The 14,649-nt window shown below is 47.6% G+C and overlaps 1 protein-coding gene across 2 annotated transcripts in view; it reads left to right on the plus strand.

The window, feature by feature from the left end:
• The first annotated feature begins 1,671 nt into the window (after nt 1-1,671).
• NFAT5 (nuclear factor of activated T cells 5) overlaps nt 1,672-14,649 on the plus strand; it is a 73,916-nt gene continuing 60,938 nt past the window's right edge. For both annotated transcript variants that reach the window (XM_064160198.1, XM_064160199.1), the window contains exon 1: nt 1,672-2,078. In XM_064160198.1, coding sequence (XP_064016268.1) covers nt 2,006-2,078 — 73 coding nt within the window. In that variant the 5' untranslated portion in view covers nt 1,672-2,005. The remainder of the gene's footprint in view (nt 2,079-14,649) is intronic.

The following is a 14,649-nucleotide window of genomic DNA, read 5'->3' on the forward strand; positions in this document are numbered from 1 at the left end:
TGCCACACACCAGACCGACGCCACAGGCACCATCTCAGCAACCTGCTGGCGTGGGTGACATGGCAGAACAGAACCAGTGCCTGACGCACCAACGCAGCAGTGCTGTGAGCACTGGAGTGTTGCTGGTGAAGACGTGAAGCAGGAGACTGTCCCACAGTGACTGACCAACCACTGAACAGACAGTGATGGACAGTTCTCAGAGAAACCATCCTCTGCCCTTCGGTCCTGGGTGGTAGGGTGCAGAGTTTCTGGATGCTGCCAAGCATTTTTGGGGAGCAGTTTTGCTGGGATCTGAGAGCAGCCTGGCATGGGAGCTGCAGGAGGGACAGGAGCCAACCTGTCAGTGAAAGAGTCCCTGCAGGGAAACCAGACCCTCTGCCATGCCAGAGGCATGCGTCAGCTGTTCACAGCTCCTTCCTCCTCCATTTTTCACAGCTTAAGCATTGCCCAGCACCTCCATTCACTCACACACAAGCCCTCTCACACTCTGAGCCCTTCCCTGTTTCCAAAGTGAATTTTTATCACCTTGACAAAGCATTTTTTAATCTGAGCAGGTGCCCTTTACCTCTTTCCCCTAGTTGATTCTTAGCCCTGGAATGGGGCTCTCCAACTCCCCTACCTCAACTTTTCAATACTCCGCATTAGCCAGACGCGGAGGACTTATGTTCTTAAGTGTATGCCATCTTTGTTTCACTTAACTGAAACACGCTGTTGACACACTTTCCACATTTCCATCTTGCTTAGAAATACCTCCTTCTTTATTTGGAAGAACGCGAGCTGGAATTCTGAATGCTGCTCTGCATTGTGAGTTTTGACAGCAGGGCACTCACAGCAGCCAACCCCCAGCAGGCCAGAGCATATGGAGGCCTCATGGATGCTGCCCTACAACCACTGCCAGCCCCTGCCCCCACCTCTTCCCACACCAGTCGAGGAACGCAACATCCAGCACTTGTCCACCCTGCCTGGGACACAGGCAGTTTATCTGGGGAAAGCACCCCTCTACTCAGACATCCCCTTTGCAGCCCCCAGCCTTGGGCCCTGCAGCCGCCCCTCACCTCACGGCGCAGCCTGTGGCCACAGGAGCTGAAGGCCACCCAGCGCTGGCCCCTGAGCTATGACTGGGCTCTGCTCAGTGCCGGGAGGGATTCTCTGAAGAACTACACAGAAACTCCCCTCGGCATTGCAGGCTTTACTAAGGGACTATGCCCACTCACCCCTAAAAGCTGCAGGCTAAGGGGTTGTGTCTGGGCTCCCCTCAGCAGCCAGGGCTCCGTGACAGGCTGTGGTCAGGCTCCACTCAGTGAACTGGGCTCCTTGAGGGGCTGTGGCCAGGCTCTCCTGACCACCATGAGCAACCTGAGGGGCCGTGTCCGGCTCCCCTCAGTGCCGGGAGCTCCCCTCAGCGTCGAGAGCCCCCTAAAGGACCATGCTCGTCCTCCCTGAGGGGCCTCTCTCCCTGCCCGTCCAGCTCTAGACGCTCCCGCCCCCCGAGCCACCTCGGCGGCTCTTCCAGCCGGCTGCCCCCCCACCCTCCGCCCCGTCTCTCCCGGCAGCGCAGGCGCGGTGCGGCGCTGGCGGTGCGGGCAGCTAGGCGCAGGCGCACCGAGCGCTCCCGGTGGGCTGTTCCGTCGCCGCGGTTCCCCGCCCGCCGGGGCGCATGCGTGGGCCGACGGCCCTGGGGTTCCTTGTGCGCGCCCCCTCCCCGGCACCCGGCGCAGGCGCAGAGCGGTAACGGAGGGGGCGGTCGGGCGCGTTCTGTTGGCAGTAGCCGGTTCCTGTCAGCGGCGGCGGGTGGCAGTGCCCCGGTCCCGACGGCGAGCAGAGCTCTCCCGGTCTGGCCCGACCCGGCCCGATTCGTGGCCCCGACGTGAGGAGCGCCGCTCTCTCGCCCGCCGGTGTCTCCCCTCCCCAGCCCGGGGCGGCGGAGGCAGCAGCGCCCCCCTCCCGGCCCGGCCCCCCCCTCCTCCCGCCGCTCCCCTCGCCCCTGCCGGGCCGCGGAGCTGCAATGCCCTCGGACTTCATCTCTCTCCTCAGCGCCGACCTCGACCTCGAGTCCCCCAAGTCCCTCTACTCCAAGGGTGAGTGTGGCACCGGGCCGGGGAGGCGGAGCCCGGGAGGAGGGGGGGGACTGTGCCCGCGCCGTTAACCGTTGCGGTTAGCCCAGGCCCGTGCTTCGGGCCGCAACCCCCATCCCTTCTCCGTCTCCTCCCGGGGCCGGCGGGCAGCTTTCCCCGTCTCGGCGCACCCCCCCCCCCCCCCCCCCCCCCAGCTCCGCCCCGCCGCCGTTCTGCGGGCCGCGGCGGGATGCTCGGCTGCCGTCTATCCGCCGCTCGGGGCCCCGTGGAGTCGTGCTGGGGCTGAGCCCGGCTCCCCCGGCCACATTCCTGGCCCAGCCGCCGCGGCCTCAAGAATGTGTCCCGACAGGTTCCTGCGCTCGGAGCCCGTCGGCGGCCCCAGCGGGAGCGGCTCCGCGGCGGGGGGCTGTGCGGCCGCAAGGTTCCCTTCCCCTAACCCTCTTTCCCACCCTGCTGGTACTGGGTCGGGGATGCTGTCTGGTTTGCCGCCCTGTTTGTTCGCTGTTTGGCAGCGTATCTGCAGGGATGCGGCCGAGCCCCGGTGGGGTGGACGCTTCAACCTGGAGCGGGGAGTACCGGAGGAAAGATAGCCCCGGCGGTGGAGGTGCCCCGGAGCTGCTAGTTAAGTAGCTCGGAAGGGGGGGCGGGGGAAGAATGGCCTCGGGGAGGACGTGAGCATTCGGATTTGAACTAGAAACGTGCCAAGAGTCCAAAAAGTGGAGGATTTGTGACAGTACCGGGGAGTTCAGAGCATCCCCGGGCGTTCACCCCGTACACAGGGGTCTGGGGAGTACCTGGAGAAGGGTGTCCAAACCGGGAGAAGACGTAGGGAATGTTGAGAGTAAGCCATCCCAATTCGTGTCGTCGTGATATCGGAGTTTTAGTCTCGACAAGTGCATGGTAATAAGGAGGTCTGTATATTTAGGGCGATGTTACTTACTACACAGGTTCTTCACTCTTTCTCTTATTTGAAGACTTGGATGTCTTTACCACCGGTAGTTTGTTGGACACGTGTCTGCCCCCGGAATAACAGAGGGGACAGTTTTAGGGGTGTACGTCAAAGAAATAGGATGGTTTTTATCACCCTGAAGTGAAGGTGGTTAATAGGGGTTTGATCTTGTTACTGGAGAGATTAAATTTTTTGGGTTTTTTTGAAGTAACTGGAATCTGCTCTTTTAATTCCAAGTTGTGTGTCATTGGTGGCAAAGCCAAAAGAAATAAAAAATCCTCAGCGAGTCAAAGCTGCATCTATAAAACTCTCAAAGTGCTCTGAGTTTGTTTAGAGATCTCGAAGTTACTGCCAGGGTACAATAGTTTGTAAAGTTTTTAAGGATGTCACTGCAGGGGTTTGAGTTGCTCCTGTTACCTGGCGTGGATGTGTCCCAGACAGGGCAGGAGAGGGGAAAAGAGTATTTTGAAATGGAGCAGGTCTAATTAAAAAATACAGGTAAAGAAATTCTCCTTTATTGTACTGGAAAGGTGACAAGTGTTAAAGTGCTTTTGTAAAACGTTAAAAAAAAAAGAAGTTTCCACATAAGTTGTGAAATCTCTTCAAGGACTCTGGATGAATTGAGTGGAACTTGTGAACTGGCTCAACTCACTGTGAATTCTCCAATGCTTTAGGTTTGCTGGTATGGCTGCGTGCGTGTTTCAGGTAGGAGAAGAGCTTCACACAGTCAAGGGTGTATTTTTGGTCTGGTGTGTGGGTGTCAAAGCTGGAAGGGGTCTAGAGAAGGATGTTTGATGCTCAGGAGCGGCCTTAATGAGCTTCTAGATCCAAACAAGATGGTCTGTGGTGGAGGAGTGGAAAGCAATGGATGGTTCTAAAGAGGTTAAGTGAAGTTTGCTTTTCATACTTTGTCATCACAGAAGATCAAGGAGGTGTTTAAATTGAAACACAGTTTAATTTAAATTCAAATGTAGAACAAACGAATATAGCCTTACAGAATGAATAATTGAGTGATCCTCTTTGTGAGGCATATTGGTAGGACTTTTAGCTGGGTTAAGAGGAGGTATTAGCTGTTATCTGATAATCAGAACAACTCCAGTGAGGTTTTTTTTTTTCCTAGATAGATAGGGATAAACTTATCCCGTGGACAAATGCTCTGGATCAGAGTCTGAGTACAACTGATGAGATAAAGGGAAAGCTCTAAACACAGGGAGAAAACCACAAGTATGCATTTGTGATGAGGGTGTGTTAGGAGCATGTAGTTTCTCATAACTGCTCTCCTTTTAGAAATGCAGCCACCCCGCAGTCTGGAATCCAGCTCGCAGATTGAACTGGGGCCAGTAACTGTTCCTCTGAATCACATTCTTGCCTGTGCCTCGGGATGGCTGCGGTTGAGTGATACCGGTCCCATAAGGCTGCTGGTGACAATCACTGCGGGGTTTTGGGAGCGCACAGACTGGAAGGCAGAGAAGCTGTAAGGCTGAGGTGGCCTGGAGAGGAATGGAGAAATCTCTAACACAGAAACTTCATTTTATTGTAATGAATGTGGAAGATTTTTAGTGTGCTGGTTAAAATGTGCTTTCCTGCCCCGCAAAGCGAAGTTGTATTTGAAACCTCAGTGAATCAAGATGTGGCCCATGCAATTCCTCATGATATGGCTTGTCCCGTTCCCTGGACAGATGTAATTATGATATCATTACCCTGCCCCTGTGCTGTGTGTTAAGGTTTTGGCTTGCATGGCCACTGCAGTTAACATCATTGCTTTCCTATTTCTACACAATTAAGGAAAACTCTGAAAGCCTGCAGACCTTGGGTGAGGTGGCAAGGTGGACAGAAGGAGAGTCACCAGCTTAAAATTTGGTCTGATAATTTATTAGTGTGATTTCTTTTCACTTATGCTTACCTTGGGAAAGAGAATGATTTTCTTTGAGTACCTAAACACTTTCAGTTTTCACTCTGGCAGTGTGGTTTCATGAGCAATTCCAGTGTGAACCCCAGTTATGGAGGTCAAGCTGCTTATCCCCTGCTTTTCCTTGCCACTTTGCTCATGCCAGAGCTCTCATGCCCATGCAGTGAGCTGGGCTGGGAAGCTGATCATCATGAAACTAACTTAGCTTTTTTCTTTACTCCTCCTCACCCCCCTTCCTCACCAATGAGGAGGAAAAGGGGAAGAGAAATACTGATTTTTTACTATTTTTTTTTAACCAGGTGAGCATCCTGGTAATGTTCACTGTGGGTCTCTGTGAATGGCTTGTGCTGACTCGAGAAGTACATGTGGAGACTGGCCATGGGCAAGGGTGGGACTATTTGTTTCAGGAGCATTGCCAGCTTATATTGGCTTAAAATGATAGTGAAACTGCACTGAAGCTGCAGGCGTCTCGAGTATGACTGGTTATAGCTGTTAACAGAACTGCAAGCGTTGGATCCAGGGTCTGTTGCTGCAGTTCATCCCTTATACCTCCTAAGGGACTGATTGGTACTGAAGACTTAACACTTGCCATGTATAGAATCCCAGCATGGAGAAGGTTGTAAGGGACCTCTGGAGATCATCTAATCCAACCCCTTGGTAAAGAAAGGTTACCCACAGCAGATTGCCCAGAATCACAGTATCCAGATGGGTTTGGAATTTCTCCATCGGAGGCTCCACAACCTCTCTGGGCAGCCTGCTCTGGGGATCCAGCAGCCTCAAAGTCAAGGTATTTCTCTTCCTGGAACCCTGTGGGTTCCAGCTTGTGCCCATTGACCTGTGGCTGGCCACCACTTGAGAAAGTCTGGCCCCATCTTTTTGCCTCCCGCCCCCAGCCTTCAGCTCTTGCTGACCTATGAGAATATCCCTTTCTCAGTCTGCTCATCTCTAGGCCTAACAGCTTCAGAGCTCTCAACCTTTATTTCTCACAGAGATGCTTCAGTTCTCTTCAGCATCTTTGTAGCCTCTGCAAAGCTCTTTCCAATATGTCCTTGTCTCTCTTGAATTAGGGAGCCCAGAACTTGATCCAGTATTCCAGATGTTGCCTGACTAGAGTATAGCAGATAAGCAAAACCTCCTTTGACCTGCTGGCTGACACTCTTCTTCATGCACCCCAGGAGACCATTTGCCTTCCTGTCCGTAAGGACACATTGCTGACTGTAATCAATCTTTTTAAAAATGCCTGCTTGGTAGCTGTTGCTGAAGGGTTGTATCTCTTAGCAAGAAGATGATAGAGATACACCCAAACGTAGTCAGTTTTGAATGCTGAAAATGTCTGGAATGTCCTATGTTTAATTCCCATCTTTACATAACATCCTGTCCTTTTTCAAATAAAACAACCCAAATGTGCATACAGATTAGTAATGTGGTAGAAAAATCACTGGAGCATAAAACCTAAAACCTTGAGGCAAGTTGTTCTGTGGTTGAGAATCGTACACAACAGTCACATATAAGAGAGTTAGCTGTTCATTGTCAACAGGCCGAGGTGAAAAACTGCAGTTAAAGCTCTTCATCTGTGTCAGGTACTGAGCATGAGCCGATTAAATGTGGGATTCATTTAGCTAATAATTAATTTTGAGCAATTACATAGCGATGGACTAAGAATGTTGCAATTTTTTTGGTGCAGCAAGTAGGATCCCAAGATTGTATTAATCCTTCCCTGGTTTGGCTTTTCACAGCTGAGTAATGGTAAAACTGCGTGACTTGGTAGAACCTGGAAGGTTTAAGAATACCATCGGTAGTCTCCTAAATCACTTTTTTGCCCTAAAAATGTCAGATAGTCACAACTCAGTTTCCCTCTGTGCTTAAATGTTAAGTGACGTTAATCTAGCTGTGTTTACTGAGAGCTGTTGATACAACACATGGGTTTGGGTGATTATTTTCTTCTTCCTAGCAGAACTTTTTTCTTTCCAAGATCCAAGACATAACTCAAATAAGACAGTGTCTGAGTTATCAAAGAAGGATAAAACAGATGCTCTACAGAAATAGTAAAAGCCTGCTTTTAGGTTTGAAGTTCAGAACTTAAAAATTGACTAGCAGTTTTTAGTGATAGAGATGACATTTAGCTGCTCTTTATAATGCTGAATTTCTTGTAGCTCGACGAGGTACTGAGCAGGACAACTAGTGCTGGGTGTTACCTGAGTGGGATATGTTTGTTTCAGCTACCCCTGGGACATTCTGACTTAAGTGAAATGGATTCTACTAAAGTTGTTTAAATTGTGCATCAGCCTCATAAATGTCTGTTTGTTCATCAATTCTTAACAATTTGTTGGCTTTAAAAATCACAGCTATGGACTATGACAGCATCTTGCTCTGTTTCGGGAACAGTGTGACCAGTAGAACTGGGGCAGTGGCTGTGCCCCTGTACTCAGTACTGGCAAGGCCACACCTTGAGTGCTGGTTCAGGTTTGGGCTCCTCACTCCAAGAAGGACGTTGGGTGCTGCAGCATGTCCAGAGAAGGGCAAGGAAGCTGGTGAAGGATCTAGAGCACAAGTCTTGTGAGGAGTAGCTGAGGGAACTGGGACTGTTGTGTCCGAAGAAAAGGAGGATGAGGAGAAGCCTTCTGGCTCTCTACAACTCCCTGAAAGGAGGTTGGTTTCTCCTGAGGAACAAGTTGAAACAGCCTCAAGTTGCACCACAGAACTTTTAGTTCTTCAGTGAAACTTCTTCAGTAAAAGGGTTCTCAAACTGGAACAGGCTCCTCAGGGAGGTGGTTGAATCTCCATCGCTGGAGGTGTTTAAAAGCTGCAGAGATGTAGTGCTGAGAGACATGGTTTAGCCCCAGACTTGTCAGAGAATGGTTGGACTCAGTGATTTTAAAGGTCTATCCCAACCAAAGGAATTCAATGATTCTGTGCTGCTGCAACATGATGATTTTGGGGGTAGTAAGGAGGATTCTGACAGCATGGATTTCATGCTGCAGTTTGGATATTCCAGTGACAGAGCTGTGCAAGCAGACCCTTTTCCCCCCACCGTCTGTTCTCAGTCCTGTACTGTGCTCACAGTTGTGCCAGCGCAATTGTTTTTTGTGACTGCAAGATGAATGGGATTGGGAAACCAATCTATAATGAGTATATTGTACTTCTGTTAGGACTTTCCTGCTCTCTGGTCTACTTTACTGTGCAGCTGCACAAGTGGTGGTGCCAAGACAGGAAAGGGGGAATTGAGGACTGGGATTAAATGATGAAGCAGATCACCGATGAGGTAGAATTGCTAAACTGGCCATGCCACAGAGAGACATGCTGCTTATGTCCTGCCTCCTGCTTTGTTTGCTGCACCTCTGCTCTTGTGCTGAGATGCGGGAGGCCAGGGCTGGTTTCTTTGGGACTGGTGAGGGGATCCATTCCTGGAGCTTGGGAAGAAGCCAAGCAGGAGGGTGCGCTGCAGGTGTGGATGAAAGAGGGTAAGACACTGCTTTTGCCTGAGCTGCTTTGCTGCCAGTTTGTATCTGAGTATAAGTGTGTGGTCTGGATCAAGGAGTAGGGGAAATAAAGAGGACTTAAGTAAACTTTTTCTTTAGTTTTAAGACCAGTTAGATTTTTCCATTGTTGGTTTTACTCCTTTTGGATACTTTGTGTAGTTTAATGAAAGTCGTGGTGTTCTGTTTGGTTTTTCTTTCATCTCCATTCATGGACCAATTATTTTTTAATTTAAATCTAGATGGTCAAAGAAACCATATTTGGAGAGACTGTATTTCTGTCCTTAGAAGGGCTTGAATAGAGGAGCTTGAATTGGAGTTGATTTAGAGAGATCTCAAAATGACCATGGCTTTTCTCTAGAAAGTGGGCTGGTGCTTCATCGGACAGGGCACCTCTGGGAGGAAGGGTGCTCCTGAAGCCAGGAACATGCTGTTTCTTGCAATCAGGTGTGTTGGGTTCAGACTTCTTCCACTTGCAAAGTTAAATTGGTACAATTTATTATGTTGTCTTTTGATTCCGCCATGTTGGGGGGGCTCTCAGAGGCCCAGTGGTTGGACAGAATTGTCTTATTGTGCAGGTATTCCAAATGTGGATTGCTCTGGAGGAAGAAGCTCTTTCCCAACACTCTCTTTCCACCCACCTTAGTCTTCCTTTTTTTGACTCGTCTTATCCTCTGTTGATGCAGGGTTGCACCACTTGGCATCTCTTACTTTGTTTTGTTCTGGAAAGTTCTTTGTGCAGTTTTGGCACTTGCTTTACTAGAGATCTAAGAACCCTCACAACATGAAAATACTGAGTGAAGAGCACTTGTGCTTCAGTGAGTTCAGGATCTGTATATTTGAAATCCCTTGCAGCTGCTCACAAGGGGAATCCACAGGATGTTGCTATTTAGTGTAGTAAAGAAGTATATATTTTTTTATTATGTTCCCCAGACTGTAAATTAATATTTTTCATATTTTTATAAAGGATCTGATATTTATTTATAGGTTTTTAGCATCTCCTGGGATTTGTTCACTAAAAATGATTGTCAGCCTGGAGCCCTGATCTGATTTTTGCCCCAGTACACAGATTACTGAGTTTTATGTGGAAATATGCTACTTCTGAATTGGAGAAAGCAAAGGAGGAGTAATGCTTTCTTTCACATAAAAAAGGCAGTCACCTGAGCTCCTTGGGAAGTTTGGGTGTGCTGGCAAACCGCAGCAGGAATGGCCGAGTGGCCAAAGGGCAGGTGAAGGAAGGTAGGTGGTCATGTCTCTGCGGTTTATCATCTTTGTTATCTTCTCTTAATTTATGTAAAGAGTAAACTGATGAGGTTGCATATTCAGACAAGTTTGGGCTTCCTTATCAGCAAGTGCAGCAATTATTTTAGGATCTGACTGAAGTGACTCTCAGATCTAACTTTGAACTGTGGAGTAACAGTGGATTCTAATGGGCGCATAGTAAAATCTTAAGTAACTGCTGTTCCCGAAAGCTCATGGTGCTTCAGCGCTGTTTGAGGTGTAAATTCTCAACATTGGTTACATTACTGACTGGAGTAGTGAGTGATGTGTGCTGTCTATCGCTTGCACCGGGCTAGGAGGAAGGATTTCACTCGTGGAATCGTTCCGTCTTTGCCTTTGGTTACTTGTCCCTCCAGCAGTTGGAAAGGTTCTACAGCTGCTTTGTAAATGCTTAGAGAGAATTTTAAGTCCTCTTAATCGTAGAAAGTTTATAAAACAAAATCAACATGCCAAAGTGATGCACGGTTTTGATGCTAAGAGCAGCTCAAGAGTTGCGGTGCAGGTGGAGCTGTTTGGTGGACAAAGAAGATGGACAGTGGCTCTGTTAATGCCCGGGCAAGATGAAGCATCGAGGAGAGGAGGAGGTGTAAAGGCAGTAATAAGTTTTCAAATGTTGAAGTTCCACTCCCCTTGAGGAATACTGCTGTTATGACCCAGTTGTTCCAGTCTCTCACTGTCTAGAGGCCTGATTATTTTCTGGTGTGGATTCACTCGGCACAAGAATCTGTAAGTTTTGATAGTGGCACTGCAGGGTGATTGGAAATAACGAGCTGTGCAGTTCAGTAGCTTGTTAGCTATGACAGTTGCTGTTTCCTTGTGCATAGGGCACCATGACCTACTAAAGTGACTGTTCACTGCTGGTGGTCATGTTGCTTTGTAAAGTGGGGCAGAAGATGTAAGTGGCAATCTTCCTCCCTTAAAATTGTATCCCATTTTCCCCAGTGATTGTCCTCAGAGTACTGATGGCAGAGCTCATGCTTAGCAGCACCACTCCTCTGTTTGGGTTACCCAAGTCCCACTCAATGCATGCTTCACACTTTGGGTATGTCTGCTTTGGTGGTGTACATACGCATGTACATGCTGAACTACTGGGAGCAGGATCTAGAATCTTACTCTGTTCTCTTTTTTCAGTCTTGGTTAGTTTTTGGGGTCAGCAAGCAATTCCACAGCCCAGTTGTGCACTTGGTGAAGAAATAGTTCTCATCTACCTCTTCAAGTTTGCTTTCTCTTCAGTTTTAATATTGGGAATGAGGAGATCTCTTGGCTTGAAATATCTGAGGATGTCTTTGTTTCTTAGCAGGTGGCTTAGCCTGAAGTATGCATTCATGTTAAAGCAGACTGTCTGAGGAACTTGGAGTTGCAGTTGCTAAGTTTTGGTTATGTCTTAAGTAAATGCTGCAAACTCCAGAAGTCTGATTTAGGTTAAACTTCTGAAAGTACTCAGGTGTCCCAGTCGTACAGGGGATGGGAAATGAGTAGGACAAGTACTTCTGAGTGCCCCAGCTCAGGCTGTGCCAGCTAGATCAGTTTGCCTGGGACTGTGGTCAGTTGGGTTTTAACTATTTTCAGGGATGGAAACTGCACAGCCTAACTAGTAACCCGTGCCAGTGTTTGGCTACTTTCATGGTTAAGGTAATTAAGATGGAATTCAATGTGTTTTAACTGGTGCTCAGTGCCTCTTCATCTTGCCACTAAGTACTGGTGAGAACAGTCTCTCTTTCCCTCGTGTAAGGTATTTCTGCATGTGGATGAGAACTTTCTGAAACTTCAGACTGAACAGTCTCAGCAATCTCAGCCTCTCCTTATCTGAATGATGCTGCAGGTTCTAAATGCATGTCGGTTTTGTGAGTACTGAACAGCTTTTACTTCTGTTGGGACGTGTGAGTTCCCACATCAGAAGTTCTCACCTCTGGTGTTACACTGCAGTTGGTTTCTTAGTGGGGCACTAAACCAGGTTTTTCCTCTTGAATGTGGCTGTTTATTTTCCTCTATACTCAGATTTTGTATCCTGTTATGTTTTGCTGAGGATATCTACCAGATTCATGATTCTCACTTGTTTCCTGAGTCATGTATGAACAGATTTGAAAAAGAACTTGCTGAACAGTTTCCAAACCTGTTCTTAAAAACAACTCACCTCTTTATTTCCTTGAGGAATTCCTTCCAGTGTTTTATCAGACAGGTTTGCTGTGGTTGAGTGTGCACCTCATTAGTTGTACCCGCTGTGATGGTTTGGGTGTTCCCCGCCCCCCCCCTACTTTAGAAATCACACAGACTAGACTCAGCTGGCTCTGGAAATATGAATGAAGCTTATATTTACAGCTAGCACAATATACAAGCAGATATTTACAGTATATACAGAAATATACAAGGTAAAAAGGTAATACAGAAACACAACAGCCCTCCCAGAAACCTGAGGCCCCGGGAGGGGCTCTCAACCACCCCTTTACCCTTCCCCTACCCCTCTCAACCTTACCCCAGTCCCGAGGAAGAATAGAGGTTTGTCCAAGAGTTCAGGAAGCAAGGTGGGTTAGCCCAAAATGGAGGGTGAGGTTAGAGAGATGCAGCTCATCCAGCAGCCCCAGCGAGAGTGGTTATTTAATGTTTTTGTTTCTTGTTCCTATACATCTCAGCAAGACTGTGAGGGAAGTAAACATCACCGCTGTTTTCCTTTTACAGCCTGTAATCTAGTTCTTTTCACCAAAACATTCTAGCCTGCTTTAAAACTAGCACACCTGCCTTTATCTGCAGTCTCAGAGAGGCTCAGTGTGCACTGGCACCATGGCTTGTGAGAAAGAGCAAAGGGCTTGTGGGTGCCAAGCTGTGGATGGGCCTCTAACACCTTGTTATGTTTTGCTGAGGATATCTACCAGATTCAAACCTTGGGAGATGGCCTCTGTATTGCTTTCTTAAGGAAGATGGTTGCACTTGCTTGTCCAGAGTGTGCTCCTTTGGATGTAGTTTCTGGGCACCCCTGGGGTTCTGTGCTCCAGGTGCAGTCGGCATGGCTTAAATTCCTCTCTTCATTTGTTAGGGATAGAGAACTTCCATCATCTCTTGTCTATAACATACCTGTGTGAGTGTGGTCAGTGCCCATCCTTAGTCTGTCTCTGCAAATTGCACTGGAGAGTAAATCCTGTTTTTCTTTAGGGTGCCTGAATTCTAGACAGGACCATCTGCCTCTCCTTGAAACTTGACCTGCACCTGCAGTGGAGTTGCTCTTTACTCAGATGGGGAAATTATTTGGTTTCTTATTTTGTAGCCTGAAAGGATTCAGTTTAAGCGTCAGTAATTCAGTGGAATTATTTGCTGCCACTGAAGTAAAAAAGGTGCTTTTGGAGGTGTGGTAGAAGGGGATTATATTGTTTAGAATAAATTTTCAGCTCTTCTTACCATACATGTAAGAAGGTATTTTGATACATGAATACAATAACAAAATTTGTTTAGGAAGATTATGACCTCTCTGCACCTGAACCAAGAAATCTGCAGGCTTTGTTTTTACTGAATTCAGCTTTTAAACACAGAGGGAAGACAGCTGAAGTACCCTGAAATGAACACTCTCTGCTCTGGGGTACTACTTGTGGAAGAAACTCTTGATTTTCCTGTCTTCCCACCACAGAAGTCCAGTAAGGAAAGACAGCTTAATGGAGCTGAAGATATCCTTAAGTGTAGCAGCATATGACTCTGAGAAGCTGGACACGGCAGGCTGTCATAGCTCATTTTGTTGGCGAGTGGGATAGTGTTAGAGAAGAGATGCTGGAATCCCCAAAGCTTTGGAAAGGTACTCTGGATCCATCCAGATATGGGCCTTATTTGCATGCTTGCCAGTCATCCCCATGAACTCTAACCCTCAGTGGACTTATCTTCAGTTGTATCTGTTGTCCTTGAATCGGTGTCAAGGTTTAGCACGTACAGGATGTTGCATAGTTCAGCTGTAGATACAAAACTGGAGAAGATTTGAATGAGAGGAATAGGCAAGGAAGACTATGAATGGGGCAGCACAGAGACAGAGGCTGTGCTTGTTTATTTTTGTGACTTCAGAGGTAGAAGCCCCTCAGTGCAGTGGCCAGGCAAGTGATCTGAAACAGCAGGCGAAAGTGGGTTTGTGTTTTTTTTCTTCTCCTGTACACCATTTAATTGTGGAAACAACTGACAGATGTTTTAGGTGGTAAAATGATAAATGATTCAAGAAGATTTTAGATTTGTGAAGGATCTATCTAATTAGGGAAGCTTGTAAATGAGTGAGTTAGTCTGTAGGCGATTGTCAGAGCTTGGAAGGTGTTACAGGAGGAATACTGCATTAAACTCACTGCTTCTTGTAAACTTTTCCCTGCAGTTTGCTGATGTCAGAGAAAAGCTGTTGGATAATCAATATTTAGTTAGATTTGTTGTGACTGTGTTAAGTTTTACCAAACTTGGCAGTTCAGAGCAGTGATTCTTCCCTTCCTGTTCTCCCTCTGATGCTAGTGGGATTTCAGCTCCATGATACAGAAAGGATCTTTGAGCCACGTTTTCCCATTAGGTGGTTGGTTGGGTTCCCACTTGTTTCCTGAGTCATGTATGAACATACTTGAAGAAGAACTTGCTGAACAGTTTCAAAACCTGTTCTTACAAACAACTCACCTCTTTATTTCCTTGAGGAATTCCTTCCAGTGTTTATCAGACAGGTTTGCTGTGGTTGAGTGGGCGCCTCATTAGTTGTACCTGCTTTTATATGCAGTCTCAGAGAGGCTCAATGTGCACTGGCACCGTGGCTTGTGAGAAAGAGCAAAGGGCTTGTGGGTGTTGAGCTGTGCATGGGCCTCTAACACCTTGTGCCTGATGGAGGCTTGCTTTTAACACATGCTGCTGTATCATTCACGCTCACCAAAAAGGAGTTTGTTTATTTTTCTGCTTGTTTTCCAATTTCTGGCATGAGTCTGTTCAGAGTAGCTGCTGCTGGTGCTAAACATGACAGAAAGC

The sequence above is a fragment of the Pogoniulus pusillus genome, chromosome 20 (assembly GCF_015220805.1).
Source record: "Pogoniulus pusillus isolate bPogPus1 chromosome 20, bPogPus1.pri, whole genome shotgun sequence".
NCBI lineage: Eukaryota > Metazoa > Chordata > Aves > Piciformes > Lybiidae > Pogoniulus > Pogoniulus pusillus.